The 19,666-nt window shown below is 35.2% G+C and overlaps 1 protein-coding gene across 1 annotated transcript; it reads left to right on the top strand.

The window, feature by feature from the left end:
- Positions 1-1,365: 1,365 nt before the first annotated feature.
- Positions 1,366-18,327, top strand: LOTGIDRAFT_229996 (hypothetical protein; the record flags this gene model as incomplete). The annotated part of the gene is made up of 18 exons (XM_009046184.1): positions 1,366-1,522; positions 1,962-2,455; positions 4,057-4,164; positions 6,717-6,932; positions 9,082-9,331; positions 9,741-9,914; positions 11,321-11,425; positions 11,754-11,873; positions 12,951-13,124; positions 13,543-13,686; positions 13,883-14,008; positions 14,517-14,663; positions 14,955-15,059; positions 15,332-15,724; positions 16,090-16,371; positions 16,658-16,810; positions 17,225-17,392; positions 18,089-18,327. 18 exons carry the CDS (start codon positions 1,366-1,368, stop codon positions 18,325-18,327), a joined length of 3,555 nt encoding a protein of 1,184 aa, XP_009044432.1.
- Positions 18,328-19,666: the final 1,339 nt, after the last annotated feature.

The raw sequence follows: 19,666 nt of genomic DNA, 5'->3' as shown, positions 1-19,666 counted from the left end.
TACTAAGTGAAACGAGGAATGCGTTGAGTCAGTGAGTTTCGCACTTGCTTGTTAACCTTAAATTTCAGGATTCGATCCCAGCATAGAATGAGATAGACCTTCGGATTTTTCAACCCGTTTCCCCCTGTCAGTGTTGACGGTCAGGCAGTCATTATTGGTTAATTGTAGCGTGTGTTTCATTATATTTTGAGTTTCGTTGTGGTTTGATTAAAGTTGAGCTTGATAATAGTATTTGTTTCGTCTTACGTATTAAAACAGTATCAAAATAATTCGTAATTTGATATTCAAAAGGAATCTAATTCGTAAATGTTTCTTAAAGTTCATAAAAATTCGTGAATTGCGTGTAAATATCTGAAGATAGTCGACACACAGAAGACAAACAAAGAACGCCTTGTTATAAAATACTACTCATACAAAGAGAGGTATTTGTGAGAATTGGAGATCTTAAAGAGATTGCATTGTCTAATGTTATATTTTCGTCACAGTTTATTGGTTGGTCATTGTTGTCAAATAAGGTGCAGAACAGTAGGATGTAAAACTCCATTTTAGATCATTAGTCCTGTTAAGTACAGAAAAGTTTGACGAAAAATTGCAATTCTGTTCATTAGAGCAATAGAGTAAGTTAGAAAAAGATACGACGTAAATCTCCGTGTCATTGGTTTTAGGTGCCACTATTTTTGTGTATATTTGCCAGAGTTGTGTTTACAGTGCATAATATGGTCTACAAATTAGTTGACAATGACTGTGGTATTGAGTTGGGAATAAGGATTCTGATTCCGATTAAAGATTTATTGCGATGAATTTTAATTGTAAAGTTGCCATCCCCTTTGTGTAAATTTGTCAGGCTTTTGCTTACAGTGTAGTCTGTGAATATTTCTGACATATATATGTGTTTAAAGTTGCCGTTCCTTTTGTGTAAATTTACTAGTGTTTTGTTTACAGTAAATCGGTTGACCTTGGAAAGAAGGAGCTTCCAATGACCTTGAAAGCAGAAACTCTAAGATTGAGGAAGTTTGAAACTAATGTTAGGATGGAGTATATTCAGGCACTTTTTGGACCATGGAAGTGCAAGGAATGATTTTAAATAATTGATATATGAAATGGTTCTATAAACTTTGATATAAACTGTTAAAATGGAACTGAGATGATATTTTGTGGTGAATTGCTGAATTTGAAATGTCACTCAATATTTTCTGAAACTCGATATATATGGGGAATCCGGAAGATATTTGAGTTGAAAAGATAGCTGGCCTTGGACACAAGTATAAAGTGACTTATACGCATATCCACTAAAACATTGGCCTAGAAAAAATTGAAACTTGGTCAATCAAAACTCAAATCAAACTAACCATCTTTGGCACCAAAATGGCCGACATTAGCCCTCTCCATATTGATAATCTGGAACTCTTTGATTCACAGACTGACTGGCAGGATGGTGAGGTGCTAGAGGAATTGGTAACAAGTTCTGGGAGAGATCTACCAATCATAGATGAGGACACACCGGTTGAAAAAATCAAAAAATGTAAGTGGAGCCATTTTTAGCAAATTTTTATGGTCGACCTTGAAAGTTTTATTTGACCTTGAACTGACATTTTGTGCACAATGTGAGAAAAATTTGATTTTTTTGAAACTTTTTGATGATAATCTTTCAAATGAGAGATTAGGATAGTTGAAAGGTTACAAGTTACTATCCATCAGAAGGCACTGGCACAGGGTTAAAGCAATGTTCATGAATGTTAAGGTTAATATGCTAAAATGGAAATTCGTACTGGTAGTCCAAAGACCTAAAATCATAAGATTATTAAAAATGGTAATTGTAGATTGATAACAGCAGGCAAGACTAGTGCAGTTGTACTGGATAAAGTTCCCTTATTGCACACTGAATGGTTTTCCCTCTCAGAACAGTAGGTTATAAAACTCCGCTGGTTTTATGCATAAATTCATCTTTTTTGTTATTACAGGTATTAATGTAGGAAGATTTTTAGGCGTTGAACCGATTCTAACGGCAGAAGAGATCACTGAAGAAAACAAGGAACATCTGGGGATCATGACCTACGCCGCCCAGTTTTTACCCCACAACTCCCAAAACATAATGAATACTTCTTCAACCCAGTACAGATCATCCTCACCCCCTCCCATTCAATTTCGTTCCCTGTCCCCCAACCCAGGACATTTTCGGTCAATATCGCCCAATCCTGGGAATTATCGTTCGGCCTCACCCCCACCAGTACAGTTTAGATCTCTGTCACCAAATCCAGGGCACCACAGGTCAAGATCGCCACCAGATTATAAACCAGTGTTGTCAAATACAGGAGGGTACAAGACAATTGTGCCGATAAATCCTGAACCTCCATCATCATCATCGCATTATTCCCAGAATTCCATGTACCGCAGCACGCAAACATACTCCCAGCAGCAGACAATCAACAATTTTCATGATATTTCTATGAGCAAGGTAAGATACCAAATTCGCTTTTTTCCATTTTAAAAGGGAGAGCTCCTGTTTTCCCTTTTTAACGATGCAAATTTGAAAACAAGTATAGGCGAAGGCAGTTTCATTTCCTAAGTCCAATAAGATATAGAACAGTAGGGTGTAAAACTTCATTCATAAGCAAACAATTTGTAATATAAGGTCTTACATAGATAATCAAAACCTTTTATGAGCTAGAATATTGCCCAATGTGAAAAATATATGCTATTCTTTATAAATGATTAACAATAACCTCAGTCAGCCTGAAAATAATTCATTATCTCCTGCTATGTTTCTGCATAATAATCAAAAAAATATTTCCCTTAAAGGGATTGTAAAGAGGTTTTCTAAAAAAATTTATACGTATCAGGGACACGGGTAGCATCAATTTGCCCCATTCCAATTTTCAATCAGATGTCTGTGGGTCTTGTATAAGCAGGTCATTGACCGATAATTACTTTGTCATGTAAATGTTGATTTTACAAAGTAATAGAGTTCAATCTAAAAATATCCATATCACTCTCCACAATGAAAAATCTTGCATTTGGTTTGTCTACAATAAGATGAACTATGTCACAATCTCAAGTTTTGCAGCTATATATTCCCCACACACCCCAAATTTTCTTGTCCTATGCCTATTAGCACCCCACAGAAAGGGAACCCACCAGTAAAGCCCCTAATATATCTATAAATAGCCTAAACCAGTTTAATCAAAAACTCATTTAAGGTTTGGGGTGCTATGCAACCATTTTATGGTCTAGGTTGGGACAAAACATTTTGCTTTTTAAAGCCATGAATTGTGAAAAACTTGTTTTGAATGGGGAATAACAATAAACTGGTATTGATATTTTATTAGTTTAGGAGAGAGGCTTGTTAAGTCACATTTTTACCTTTTATGACTCCCTAAGACCCCGTTTTTTAGTTGACTGTACATTTCTTAAACGGATGTGTTGTAATTGTGTTTTGAACTCAAAATGAAAAAAAAGTTTTTCAAAATGTTTGTGTGAGTTCACAATGAATTGGATAATGTAGACCTAGTTCTGAATAGTTTAAATTTAAACTTGGGATTAAATTTAGATTCGATGTTTGTGTGTGAATTTTGGATAGCAGATCTAAAAAGAAAACAACCCGTTTTTTCACAAGGATAATAACTTAGGTTCACGAGGATCTTATCTGCCAGCTCTTTCCTGGATTATCTATATTTTATAAGGATAATAACTTAGGTTTACAGTTAAAGATCCTTGATATCAGCTCAGTTAAACCTCTTGGTATTGATCTTTCCTGGATTATCTGCACCAATATTTTACTAGGATAACAATCTTGGTTTATGAGGAACTTTTCAGTCAGCTAGTTTTGGCAAAACCTCGTGGCATTGATCTTTCTTGGATTATCTGTACCCATTTACAAGTGTGTCAACTCGTTAATAGCAAACAAAGTCGTGATTTGTGAAATTGCGTTTGAAATTTTATAAAAAAATTTGAGGAAGAAATAGAATGCTCGTCATGTCATCCATGCGGCCTTCTGTTCTTCATCTCGGAATGCGAGAATCAAATAGTTCCAATGAACATGTATACGTTAATCAACAGTATTCACGAAAGGTCACGTTTCAAGAAGAGGAGGTAACTGATGGTAAAGGAACGAGTTCTCAGTCATATTCAATGTCAAGAAGTATTGGTGGAAGCCAAGAACCACAGGTAAAATGGAATCAAGGGAAAATAGAAATTAGTACTGCCAATTTCTGCTTATAGATTCATTTAAGGGGGTGGGGTGTGTGGGGGCTGGGCCTCAGCAAGTGAGAATTAAGCCCTAGCAAAACCTTCTTCAGTTCAGCAGAGATTGATTCATTTACAGTGTCTTGTACAAAATCAAAAAGATCTAGATTTTGATTATCAGAAATGAGTTCTCTAGGTCTTTAATTCTTCAAATTTTCTGAGTACAAAATCTGAGCCCCAGCACCAATTCATTCCTGATGACTGGGCTAGGTAATGCTTATAGCTTCATGAAAGTCAAACAGAAAATCAGAATGGTGTAAATAGAAGCTATGAGTGTCCCTGATACACATACAAAGACTAGAAAATCAGAATGGTGTAAATAGAAGCTATAAGTATCCCTGATATCAGGATGGTGTAAATAGAAGCTATAAGTGTCCCTGATACATATAAATACTAGAAAATCAGGATGGTGTAAATAGAAGCTATAAGTGTCTCTGATATCAGGATGGTGTAAATAGAAGCTATAAGTATCCCTGATATCAGGATGGTGTAAATAGAAACTATAAGTGTCTCTGATACACATACAAAGACTGGAAAATCAGAATGGTGTAAATAGAAGCTATAAGTGTCTCTGATATCAGAATGGTGTAAATAGAAGCTATAAGTGTCCTTGATACACATACAAAGACTAGAAAAATCAGAATGGTGTAAATAGAAGCTATAAGTGTCCCTGATATCAGGATGGTGTAAATAGAAGCTATAACTATCCCCGATACACATACAAAGACTAAAAAATCAGAATGGTGTAAATAGAAGCTATAAGTGTCTCTGATATCAGAATGGTGTAAATAGAAGCTATAAGTGTCCTTGATACACATACAAAGACTAGAAAAATCAGAATGGTGTAAATAGAAGCTATAAGTGTCCCTGATATCAGGATGGTGTAAATAGAAGCTATAAGTGTCTCTGATATCAGAATGGTGTAAATAGAAGCTATAAGTGTCCCTGATACACATACAAAGACTAGAAAATCAGAATGGTGTAAATAGAAGCTATAATTGTACCCTGATATCAGAATGGTGTAAATAGAAGCTATAATTGTACCCTGATATCAGAATGGTGTAAATAGAACTATAAGTGCCCTGATACCAGAATGGTGTAAATAGAACTATAAGTGTCCTTGATACCAGAATGGTGTAAATAGAAGCTATGATTGTACCCTGATATCAGAATGGTGTAAATAGAACTATAAGTGTCCTGATACCAGAATGGTGTAAATAGAAGATATAATTGTACCCTGATATCAGAATGGTGTAAATAGAAGATATAATTGTACCCTGATATCAGAATGGTGTAAATAGAAGCTATAAGTGTCCCTGATACACATACAAAGACTGGAAAATCAGAATGGTGTAAATAGAAGCTATAAGTGTCCCTGATACACATACAAAGACTAGAAAATCAGAATGGTGTAAATAGAAGCTATACGTGTCTCTGATACACATACAAAGACTAGAAAATCAGAATGGTGTAAATAGAAGCTATACGTGTCTCTGATACACATATAAAGACTAGAAAATCAGAATGGTGTAAATAGAAGCTATAAGTGTCCCTGATACACAAACAAAGATGTCTTTACAATCCCTTTAACATACATGTGATACATTTTGTAGTTTTGTGGGGGGGGATACAAATCAATAGCAGCCTGAGAACATGACAGACCTCTTTTCAAATCCAGGTCTACATTTCGATAAAACTCCAATTCATTACAAATAAATTAGCCGGTATTGAATGATATTGTACAAATATGTATGAATATAATATGTATAGAGAGAAAATAGTATTGTATACAATATAAAGTCTTTCCAGCTATTCAAGGTGAAAGTGGATCAAAACTATTTAGAGAAAAGATTTCAGTGAATATAAATGAAAAAGGAGAATTTTAGGCCACGAGAAAGGAAAATAACTGTAACACCAGTGCTGGGGTTTTCAACTTTTTTCTTTCTTTTGAGCCCTTTCAGGATCATTGATAGCTCCAACCAATTCCCCTGTGATTCCTTACTATTTCAAGATTTCTCTTAGATTCTCCCTGCAATCTTTTTCTGTCGTGTCTCATTACCTCCCAAAATTACCCTCAGGTTGAAAAAAAACCTGTACTTGTACATAAGATGTTGTTTTTAAAATATTCATGTTGTGAAAGGAAATTTGAGGCCGTAAGAAAGGGCAATATTTATACTGTTTCAGGGGTGGTTTTTTTTTTATGAATAATATTATTAGCAGCAAATGATATGAAAAAAAAAACTGTTATGAAAATTAAAAATGATTAATAACTAATGTAGTTGAAACTTTGCATCATTTCAATTTTCAGTCAGACGTCTGTGGTTCTTGCAATTCCACTAAAACTAAGCTATCACAAAAAGATATTACTTGCTATCAGTGTCCCAAGTTTAGGAAAATCTCTTTACAATCCCTTTAAAATGTCTGTCGTCTGCCTGTGAAATTTTCTTCTGTTAAAGTTTTTATTTTTATTTCAGATATCAGTGTTTGACGATGACTCGAATTATTCCACTCGGACTTCTTCTTTAATGACAAACTCAATCCAACCACAGAGCCACCATAGTAACCATTTCAACAACAGTAACCATGGCAACTTCAGTATGGTGCGTCACACAGAAACTAACAGCCTTGAGTTTGCACCAGAAACATACAAAATAGACTGCTACTCTGTTGGAGTAATTTTTGAAACTAAGGTAAGCTGTTGGCCTTGCTGCTTTCTGTAAGCAATCAACATGTTTCGCTTATGTCAATTAGTTTCTTAAAAACAACAATGAATACCTTGAATTGCCAGTACCAATGAGCTCCCCCTGTACTCCAGAGGGTAAAAGAGTAAAGTAATCGAAATATTTACTGTACCAGCTGATAGAGCTGATATTCAGATGGCTATACAGATAGCTGAAATTGAGCTCTATCAGCTGGTAAAGTAAATATTCAGACGACTATACAGATAGCTGAAACTGAGCTCTATCCGCTGGTAAAGTAAATATTTAGACAACTATACAGATAGCTGAAATTGAGCTCTATCAGTTGGTAAAGTAAATATTTAGACAACTATACAGATAGCTGAAATTGAGCTCTATCAGTTGGTAAAGTAAACATTCAGACAACTATACAGATAGCTGAAATTGAGCTCTATCAGCTGGTAAAGTAAATATTTAGACGACTATACAGATAGCTGAAACTGAGCTCTATCAGTTGGTAAAGTAAACATTTAGACAACTATACAGATAGCTGAAATTGAGCTCTATCAGCTGGTAAAGTAAATATTTAGACGACTATACAGATAGCTGAAACTGAGCTCTATCAGTTGGTAAGTAAACATTCAGACGACTATACAGATAGCTGAAACTGAGCTCTATCAGTTGGTAAAGTAAACATTCAGACGACTATACAGATAGCTGAAACTGAGCTCTATCAGTTGGTAATGTAAACATTTAGACAACTATACAGATAGCTGAAATTGAGCTCTATCAGCTGGTAAAGTAAATATTTAGACGACTATACAGATAGCTGAAACTGAGCTCTATCAGTTGGTAAAGTAAACATTCAGACGACTATACAGATAGCTGAAACTGAGCTCTATCAGCTGGTAAAGTAAACATTCAGACGACTATACAGATAGCTGAAATTGAGCTCTATCAGCTGGTAAAGTAAATATTTAGATGACTATACAGATAGCTGAAATTGAGCTCTATCAGTTGGTAAAGTAAACATTCAGACAACTAAAAGATAGCTGAAACTGAGCTCTATCCGCTGGTAAAGTAAATATTTAGATGACTATACAGATAGCTGAAATTAAGCTCTATCAGCTGGTAAAGTAAATATTTAGATGACTATACAGATAGCTGAAATTGAGCTCTATCCGCTGGTAAAGTAAATATTTAGATGACTATACAGATAGCTGAAATTGAGCTCTATCAGCTGGTAAAGTAAATATTTAGATGACTATACAGATAGCTGAAACTGAGCTCTATCCGCTGGTAAAGTAAATATTTAGATGACTATACAGATAGATGGAATTGAGCTCTATCAGCTGGTATAGTAAATATTTAGACAACTATATTGAGCTGTATCAGTATCAACATCAAATTTTTAGACAACTGTATCCCTTTAAGTTGAAGTTTAAAATTGAGAAAGGTTTCAAAATAAGAGTTCAGAGATTTGTCAGCAAAGTTCTATATCTGACTTCAAATCAGACAAGACCTCAGTAGTAACCAGAGCACTTAATTAGACTATTAGCTCATGTATTTAATTGTTGATTGAGAATTAAGTCAAATGTAACCCTTGTAAGGTCTGATTGGCTTTAATCAATTGTTAAACCTGAATGCTAATCACTCGAACAAAACACTTGAGAAAGAATCAGTGACAAATTGTAAAAGCGATGAGTGCTCAGACAACTGTTCATTTGAAGTTTGGCTTAACTTATGACTGGACATTCTGTTGTCTATATGGAGGCAAAGGACAGCTCTTTTAGAATAAGTGAGTGTAAAAGTTGGAGTCTAGACCTATGGTTTGACAAGTAATGCTTAACAGGGGAATAAATTGGTTTGGGGATATTGGAGGTGGTCTGTAAACCCAATGAAGTTCAAATTTTGAACCACTTTTTGGTAGATTCAGCCATTTTGTTTTGCAATTCGAAATATATTCAAAATATTTCCCTCAAGTTTTCAAACAGAAGCAATTCCATCTTACTGCTCTTGTTGTATTATAGATCTTTAAATGTATTTCACTGTTCAGGTTTCACCCAAGGACAACTTCCAAATTTGTTTTTCATTTTCATGGGACACATTTTCTGGTAAAGTAAATGTTTGGACGACTTTATCACTTCAAATATATTTCCAGATAACCAGGCCATTTGATCCAGATAAGGTCCGAGTGGAAGCAGTCGCTCCCAATGGACGTGTGGTCAAGGTTACCGGAGATGGACATTACTCTGCCCAATTTACACACACAGAGATTGGAGAATGGCGAGTGTCGTTGTACTATAAAGACCGCTACCTCGATGGATGTGCTATGGATATTTGTGATCCCAGTCAGGTCCGAGTTTTGGGATTAAAAGGCGGAATTGTTGGTCAACGACAAGAATTTAAAAGTAAGTGCTTTGTTTGAATAAAAACAGGTTAAAGTGGTAGTCTGCAAGTTACAGGAGTATGTTTTGAAATAATTATAGGGAGCAGCCAAGATGGCTCAGTGAGTTAAACATATGTCTGCCAACTTGAAGGTTTAGGATTAAATCCTGGCAAGGTTCGAGATAATACCTCCAGACATAGGCATAGTAGACAAGGGGGCAGAGGGGGCAGGTGCAATCCCCACCAACCAAAATATGTGCAGACTGTGCAGGTTCAAGATCCTCTGTCAGTTGGCAATTAAAAAAAGAGAAGGCTATTGCAGCTGTTCTGGCAAAATTTCCCTCATTGCATACTACATAGTGTTTGCTGTCTTCAATAGGTCAATCAGGTACAAAACAGTAGGATGTAAAACTCCATGTCCTTTTTTTACAGTTGATGCCTCAAAAGGAGGTGATGGTGAAATTGCAGCAGACATCAAACACAATGGCCGTCAAGTTATTACCAATTTATCAAAAATAGAACCTGGCGTGTATCGAGTTTCGTACACACCATATGATCCTGGACCTTATTCCATTGATGTCACTTTTAACGGAGCAGAAGTCCGAGGTAAGCATACAATTTAAATCTTCATTTAATTTTTGCTGTGTTTGATTGTGCTGTGGCCATTTAATTTTAACGTTAAACTTTTGTGTTAGTAGTAGATTTTGTCCTTGTATTGTGTTTTGATGTAGACTTGTGTTTTGTAATATGATTAGTCCAGCAAAGATATTTTGCATCTGTCAGGTTCAAAACATTAGAACAGTCCATTGGTTTTGAGGTGGAACAAATAGTAATTGAAACTATACAAGACAGATTTATATTGTGTTCATTACTACTTACACTTCCAAAATAAAAGTGGACTGCTCGTGTTCATATTTTTTCAATCCAGATGTGCACGAATATCTTTGCTCGATTGTAGTATTTTTCTAATACCCAATAATGTTCAAATTAATTTTTTTTCTTAATTTTTGATTTGTAATTGATGCTATGTGTAGTGTCCTTCGTTAATTTTACTCGTTAGCCTAATGATAATTTTTTGTAATTAATATTTTAAGTATCAGGCTTATATTCAGGTAATTAGTCATAATTAGTCAAAACTAATTAACGAATTAACTGCATGTTAATATCTAGATGCATATCTAAGTAACTAGTCCAATTTTATGTATTGAATATATATTCTTCTTTAACAATTATGCCTCTATGCATATATGTCTGTCTTTTCTTTGAAGAAATTCTTTGGTTTTCGATTTCTTTCATTTTCCTTTTTCCAAAATTTCTTCCAAAATTATCATTTTCTTGGAGAAGTTCTGTTAGAAAAATAATTTCAAAATGGTTTCTAGTGATGTAATTGACCCTTTCTCCAGTTTCAATACTTTTTTCTTTTCTTTTTTTTCAAAATGGATCCATTTTCCTTAAGTTTCTCTTTTTATTTGGAAAGTTGGCTTTAAGCATTTTCAAATCTTTTCTTTTACCATTTACAAAAATGTTCATCTTTGTGGGTCTTCCTTAATTTGACACATTGAAATGGAGTAATATTTTGCATTTTTCTTCCTTTCCTTTTTTCCTTTCCATATCTTTGTTATTTCCATATCTGAATCATTAATCATATACTATAATGTTTTGAGTGTAACGCGCATCTAACGTTGTTAAAACTGACTCAGATGTTTGACACATTATCTATAATTTGCTTCCCAAAATTTCTTTCTTGCTGCAGTCATCTAAAGTTTTTATCCTTAAATAACATAGGAGTAAGATACGATACATTGTGGTCCATTATTAAATTTAACATACCAGCTGATTGAGCTTAATTTCAGCTTCCTGTAACACTTATTATTTTTACAATTTGACATCGGGATCAATGGCAATTCAACAAATATATACCTTGAACACTTAGACTGTTGTCACTACATTGTCATTCAAATTTCTCATTTTTTTGTGAGAGATACTGTAAAATTTATCTGTTATTTTTACAGAATCTGATACCAACCCATCTGACCCTGAAGAAAGACAGAGAAAAGCTGTATTTTATACAGAATTAAAAGAGGCTGAAAACGATAAGATTAAAATTAAAACATCATGTAAGTAGACACAGATTTTTTGAGGAGATAGTCCCTGCACTCAAAAAGTGAAGAAAGAAACAACTCAGCATTACAAGGATTACAATTTTGGTTCAGGAGGATCTAGTTGTGTGGATGGGACAATAAACCAAGGACCTGTGTGCTATAAGCTGTGGAATGTAAACGTTCTTCAAAAGTTTGAAAGTGTAGAGAATATGATAATGCTGTTGACTTACAGAAATTGCCATCATTGCACACTGCAAAAATTTTAAATTCATTTCATTTATATGGTGCATTGGGTTGTAAAACTGCTTTATTTCTGATTAAATGAAATCCTATTTTTTTGTAGGTGATTGGGAGATAGACTATATGACTGGCGGACCGTTTATTTGTCATGTGACTGACGGATCTGATATACAAGTCTATGGAATGAATGACGGTACTATTTGTGCTACACCACAGCTAATAGGTAAGTCTTTACAAATATTATTTCTTATTGTTTAGGTTTTTTTTGTAAACAGTAGTGTTTTTCACTTAAAAAATGAAAGGGATTAGGGAAAAGGCTGTATAACCTCTCTTAGTGTTTTTCAAAATGCAAATCTAGATGTTTCATGTTTTTTCTTTGGGTGACTCCATTTGTCTCTCATGATCTGGAGAAATTTAAATGCAACACATGTTCTAGGTCATTAGGATATTCAACCAATGAAATGCTTTGATCAATAAAGTATTTACCAACTATATGTGAGATTTCTGAAATTCATTGTAAAACATCATCTAACCACTTTTAACAGTGTTTTGATTGGTTAGTAAAAATTTGGACAATTCTGTTGTTATAGGGTCAAAGGTCAATATAATCACCCACAGAAAGAACCCAAAAACAAAATCTGAGCCATGTCATGGACTGAACTATTAGTGTACAAACTGTTTTTGTTTATGTGATGTTGTTATTTGCGTAAACCATGATTCTTACTAATTTCTTATTTCTTTGAATAGTTTTTCCTTTTACGTGTGCCTAATTACTTACTGGCTTGGTGTCAAAAAAGAACCTAAAAGCAAAACTTCTTGGCCATTTCACTATTCAACTAGTGTCCTCACTGTATTTGTTTATTTACCCCCTGTGTTGTTGTTATTTGCGTAAACCATGATTCTTACTAATTTCCGTATTTTTGAATAGTTTTTTCCATCAGTGGTGCCAAAAAGATCCAAAAAACAAACCAACTAAGCCATTTCAAAGACTGAACTAATCCATAAGTGTACTAACTAACAACTGTGATGTTGTTATTTGTGTAAACCATGATTCTTACTAATTTCTTATTTCTTTGAATAGTTTTTCCTTTTATGCGTGCCTAATTACTGACTGGCAGGGTGCCAAAAAAGAACCCCCAAAAATAACATTTCATGGTTTGAACTAATCCATAAGTGTACTAACTAACAACTGTGATGTTGTTATTTGTGTAAACCACAATTCTTATTGATTTCATATTTTTCATTCATGAATATCAATTTCATGTGTAGATACTCAATACCTTGAATATTTTGTTTCCAGTTGACTGTTCTAAGGGACCAGGAGGTCATCTACACGTGGAAGTGGTCTGTAATAACAGAGTTTACACAGCTAAGATGACAGAAGAAAGGCCAAATGTTTACAGAGTCACATTTAAACCAAGTGGTCCTGGCGTTTATAAAATACATTTAACTTATAATGGCTCCCCTGTTAAAGGTATGCATATTACTGAATGGTTGTTTATATAAAGACCCTAGAAATCTTCCTAATCTCCTGGAACTTGGGGTACAAATAAGGGGGTAGACTGACTGAGGTATAAATCAAACACACACCCTACATAAATTTTGAAAAGTAAAAAATAAATTGGGGAATTCTGACACATATTTTTGGGCAAAAACATAGAAATAATATTTCGAAATTTATTAGTAATAATGTTGGTACAAACTATGTTTGTGTCAACCCCCCACAGTCACTGGTCAATGCTGTTGATATTGCTGTATTTGCCAGTCATGTTTGACTAGAACTCAAGTTCTGTTAATTTGTTATCTGGCAAAAAAGTAGGACATAAATCTCAAATTCATTAGATTAAACTTGTATGGTACACAACTGTACATGATTTCATTTTGTATTTTAGGGTCTCCATTTATCCAAGAAATTGATGAATTAGAATTACCGATGGCTCAAGGTGAAGGACTTCTACGAGGTTTACCCAACCAACCTTCAACATTTATTGTTGATCCAAGAGGGGTTCAAGGCCCTGTGTCTGTTAATGTCATAGGTGAGAAACTAATATATATTTCTAATCCTTTAATTTTTGTGCCAATGCAAAAGTTAAGCCCTTGTTTTTCATTTTTAGGGGAAAATCAAAAATTTTTTTTTACACAAGTAAAAATATTTTCCTTATTTGTAGTGGACACCATGAAATTTTGTTCCATTATTTAATCAAATAATCAAAATTTTTTGTGATGTTGTAGGTCCCAGACATCCAGTAAAAAGTTATATAGAAACCCAATCTAATGGTACTTATAAGGTATATTATACAGCTGTAGAGAAAGGACAACACAATATAGATGTCCGTGTGGACAACAAACCTTTAGAGGGTACGTAACTTCTCTTTGTGCACATGAAAACATCACTTTTGTGGAAAATTCAAATATATTTTGCTTTTTCTAAAGCCAAAAACATAGGACAAATAATGCATTAAACTGAAGTCCTGTGTTCTATAGACTGTGGACTAATTAAATGATTTAACACTGTTTGTGGTTCCTAGTTTGGAATTTTATTTCGCTGAAATTATTTTGCAATGTTGATAGGTCAAAATTAAACTTTGTTTCCCCCTGTCTGCGATTGGTGCTGTGCTAGTCGTATGGATAGTAGTCTACAATAAGCCAAGGTCCTGTGTACTACAGGTCACACTTGTTGATCAAACAATGCTAATGCCGCTGTCCTGGCAAATTTCCCTCATTGCAGACTGCTTGGTGTTTTTATTGTCCAAATCAGGTGCAGAAAAATATTAATTCAAATTTTATTCCACTCATTTGATGAAAAAAAATAATTGAAGACCACCTTAGTCTCAGTATCCAATGAACTTCCGTGTTTTTTTTTTAGGATCACCCTTCAAACCATGGGTAGTGGACCCAGTGCTGGTACGAGTATCAGGAGGCTGGAGATCATTCGTGAATGATGGTGGTTTCATTCCCTTGGTGGTCAACAAAGAAAAACATATTCCTTTCGATGCTTCTGAGGCTGGGCCAGGTAGGTTGGGTAACTTTTTTTGTTGGATGAGCTGTTATTTTTATGACTTTTGTTGGCAGCCTAAAACCTTATGGAAACCAGCTTTTGAATTCAAAGCATGTACAGAAACAATGCATTCAATATTAAAATCTTGGTATGGCATGGGTGCCTTATGGCAAGACAAAAAATATGCAGTATTTTTAACCCAGCAATAATTAACAGTGTGAAGATGTTATGTTGTTTGGTTTAAATAACTAGATTCCAGACTGTTTAGATTGGACAAAGGGTGGACAACTCTACTTCATATTTCAGGTGAGCTGACAGCAGAAGTTAGAGGTCCAACTGGTAAAATACCCGTTGCTATAGATGCTAGGAATGATGGGAGAAATACCGTCATCTTTACACCGAGAGCAGAAGGTAAGAATTGGTTTGTGAGTTTTTTTTTAAACAAACGGTTGGATTGAAGGCTGTGGGCAATATTTTGGATTTTGGAAATAATCTTGAGGGAATGTTTACAAGATTCTGTGGATATTAAGGTTGGAGTAAGGCTCGGTGTAGAAGTCAGGGCAAAGTTTAGATGGTGAAAACTGTGTTCCTTTCAATCCCAAAACATATCTCAGTCAGAGCTGTAGCTTATCTCCCCTTAATAAGAAGTAAAACTCCATTTCATTTCAATATTTTTTTTGCAGGTCATCACGATATAGATGTCTTCTGGGGAGGATTCCAGTTGAGGAACTCACCGTATCCAGGATGGGCAACTTATCGCTCAGACGTGGACATCGACAGACTTAACATAGGTCCTCCTCCAGTCCGTTATGCCTATACCAGATCCCCGCCTCCATCAGACATTGGTTCAGTACGCTCTGACTACCCGTTGGTCAGTGTCCATGGCAGCGAGATGGATATATACGCTAAACCGATAAAACATCCCAATATGGTCCAAGTTTTACCAAATGGAGCCCCACCAAATAAAGTTATGACTCGTGGTCCATTGAAAGTTATCTTACGAGGCAAAGGATTAAAGGAAGCTTTCATAGATAAAGAGGCTCAGTTTTACATTGATGGTACACAATGCAATGATGGTAGGTTTTTTTTTCAAATTCAGAAAGGAATATAGCTGTCTTAAAATTTGCTTCACCAGCTATTTCAGCTGTCCATACCACTTCTTAGAAGTAAACTTATTTTAGTGATACAGATAGCTAGAATTGAGCTAAGCCATCAGCTGGTAAAGCAAAATGACCAAGGACCAGCTAGTGGAAAGGATGCTCTTGTATCTAAGTTGCTATACAGATAGCTAAAATTGAGTACAGATAAACCAGTAAAGATCAATACCAAGAGGTTTGGTCAAGGACCAGCTGGTAGAAAGGATCCTCAAGAACCCAAGTTAACTCCTTATGTTTGCTCTTTCTTTTTTCATGTTGATTATCTTGATATTTTAATTTTACAGGAATACCAGAAGCCAAGATGTCAAGCCAAAAAGCATCCATACCAATAAAAATAGAAAAACACGGTCCTCGAGTGTACCGATGCACGTACGTTCCCAAAGTCCCAGGGGCCTATTTACTGTATATTAAATGGGACAATCAACCGCTACGAGGTTCACCTTTCAAGATTAATGTCAAAGGTCAACATAAAGCTCATCGTGTCAGATTTGTTGTCGATGATGTCAAGAAAACACGAGTTGGAAAAGATGTGGATATTCATATTGACACCAGAGACGCTGGCCCAGGTATGAATCTAAGAAATTTTTTACTTTTCTTGTTTTCTACCAAGGTGAAAAAGTCATGTACTTGACACCCCTCAGCTTTCTTTTGAACTATTCCACGCATGCATTCTTTAAATCAAAAGTAGTGTTTATGACCATTCTGGATGAGATGTGGCAATAATGTATTTAACATCCCTGAAATTTTTATTGGACTCTTCTGCACATGCTTAAAATATAACACGAAATATAACTTGTGAATCAAATTGTTTTTATAATTGGATTATCTAATTTACCGACATTTTATTTCAAGGTGAACTGATCACCAAGGTGATATCACCAGACGGTAATTTGATGGAGCATCGTGTCCTCAACAATCCAGACGGAACCCGTAGATTGACGTTCTTACCTAAAATGATTGGCCGCCATATTGTAGATATCTTATATGATGACGTTCACATACATGGTGAGTTTTGTTTAGTTCTAATTTTGATATGAAAAGGTTTTTAGCAACTTATGCATTGCCAAACTGTTTTGGATTTCTGGTTTCGTTTTAGATCTGCGGTTCAGATCATTGGTACTAGGGTTTTTTTACTCGGTATTGAATTTTCAAAGAAGCATGAGTCAGATGACATGCAAACCTTGATACAAGAACAACTATGCCCAAGGACCAGCTGGTAGCTGTTATGCTGGTGGAAAATTTTGCCCATATGGTTGGAGTAGTTTACTCTTTGTCAATTTCCAAGTGTCAAGGTATACAGCTTGTAGCACACGCCGCTTTGGTTTATTGTCCCAAGGACTGGCTGGTAGCAGAATACTTGGATAGATACCAGGCACTATCTTGTCCAATATTAAACTGACTTTTATTTGTGTATTGTAGGCAGTCCCTATTATATTGATATAGAAGCTACTCTACCCTCTGGCGAGGTCCGTGTTTGGGGGCCAGGTATTGAGAGTGGTATTCTCGGTGCCTTCCAGTCTCATTTCTGGTGTGAAGCTGATGGTGCAGGAGCTGGAGAACTTCGGGTTAAAATCATGGGACCGAAAGGTAAGTACTCCTGATTTTGTTGAAGAGATTCTTCCAATGTTTTGGGAAAGAGTTTCATATCCTACTGTTCTGAAGCTCATTGGGCTATTAGATAGACAATGCCATGCAGTGTGCAATGATAGAAATTGTGTCAGGACAGCATCATTAGCTTACTCTTTTTAGATTTTTATAGCCAGTATCAAAAACAGGCTTGATTTATTGTCCCATCAGTCCATGAAGTCTTTTTCCTTTCTGCCCTCTGACTTGCAATCAAAAATGAAATGAATGGAGCTTCTTCTGCACCATGTGGGCTAATGAAGACGGGCGACGCCATGGAGCGTTCCATAAGGGAAATTTTGCCGGGACAGCGGCATTAGCTTGCTCTTTTTCGATATCCAATTGTCGAGGGATCTTTAATGTGCACAGCCTATAGCACACAAGGCCTGGGTTTATTGTCCCATCCGAACGACAAAACGTTTTTTCCATGTCAGCCCCTCTTACCTGCATCACCGACAGGGGGAAACCAGGTTGAAAAATCCCAAGGTATTATCTCGACCTATGCAGGGATTGAACCCTGGACCTTCAGGTTAGTTATCAAACTTTCAAGGTATATTAAACTTTCTGGCAAACATCAAACCAGCTGAACCTGTTAGCCTCTCTCATTGACACCCATATACATCTTAAGAAAGTTTCTTTCAAAATATATACTGATTTCAGGTGCCTTCCACGTAAAAATGCGTAAAGCCAAGAAACATGGCAAGTTATACCAGTGTTTCTACAACCCCATTGAGGCTGGAATTTATACTGTGTATGTCATGTGGTCCGGACAGCATATCGAGGGCAGTCCCTTCACTGTCTTATTGGCGGCAGACCAGGAGGAACTGGAACGGTTCCAAACCTCACCAGAGGCTCAACGCTACCCAGCAGTCGACGACAATGGTGATGTGTTATATTAGGAAAGATATTGGGTTCCAAACATGCACGATATTGGAAGATAATCTATAAATAGAATATGACCTAGAAATTTGACCTATATTTTAAAGAATGACCTAATTATGTACAAATAAAATCTTTCTTATATATAAAAAAAATCTAATTTTAAGGATAACCTACTTTTGAAATATGACCTATATTTTAAAGAATGACCTACTTAGGTCATAAAATCTATTTTTGGATGATGACCTATTAATAGATGACCTTTTTAATAAAGTATGACCTATTTATGCAAGAAAAATCTATTTTTAGAAGATGGCCTATTTGAAAATAATGTGATATGTCATTATTTTGCCTCCAAAAACTGTTTTTTTTTGGAAAATAAACATCGTATCATTTCATGCAAGCATTATTAGTTTGGCTTATGCTATGTTATTGCTTTTTGCAAGCTTTGCTGTTTTCAAAAATTTAGCAACCATTAAACTTGCAGCTTTGCTACTCTTTTAAACTTTTTTTTAGCCAAATTGAAATTTCATATTCAGAATTGAATAGTTTTGAAAATTTTGGCGATAACCAGGCCACGTATTCTCGAAATGATCTTAGTGCTAGGATGTCCTAGAAACAGTGTCAAAAGTTAAGACCCTAGGACATCCCAGCGCTAAGATCGTTTTGAGAATACATGGCCAGGATAGTAGAAATGTCTTCCAATTTTTTTAATATTTTAGTTTGAATCTCAATAAATATTTTTATATCATGTACCATTTTAGAGGGATGTAGTCGTTGATTTACGCTGACTTTTTTTCATCTTTGAGTATAGGAATAGATAAAACAAATAGAAAACAATAGAAGGCATTCTATGCCATTTTTATTTTATTGTAGATGAACTAAATGTCACATTATCATTCTAAAAAGTAATATGGGTAGCTAAATTTTGTTATGTTCATATTGTCCTTCAGACGAAATTCACTCCCAGCCATTTTGTAACTTTAGCAAACATGCCTGGCAAATACAGCCCAATTGATTGACTGCCCTGCATATTACCAGCTTTGCGAATGCCTATTTGAATGTGTAAATAATTAAGGTAATAGATATAGGAGCTCAAAATTTTTAGAAAATATTTGACGAGCCCAAAAGATTTGGACATAAAAATGATTTTTGCCCAGAATTTTACTGCCTCGAATATTTCATATTTATATTTTTATCATTAATTTGTAAACAGAACCATTCCAATTTATTATTTTCAAATGTTTAATAGTATATGTAGAGATATCCTCCGAAACCCATTGGTGTTCCATTCCATACCACATAGACTTGCGTTCGGAAACTTACAAAATTTTACAAAAATATTGATGGTCTTTGTCT

The sequence above is a fragment of the Lottia gigantea genome (assembly GCF_000327385.1).
Source record: "Lottia gigantea unplaced genomic scaffold LOTGIsca_10, whole genome shotgun sequence".
NCBI classification, from domain to species: Eukaryota; Metazoa; Mollusca; class Gastropoda; family Lottiidae; genus Lottia; species Lottia gigantea.
The sequence above is the reverse complement of the archived record's forward strand: the minus strand, read 5'-3'. Positions and strand labels throughout refer to the sequence as shown.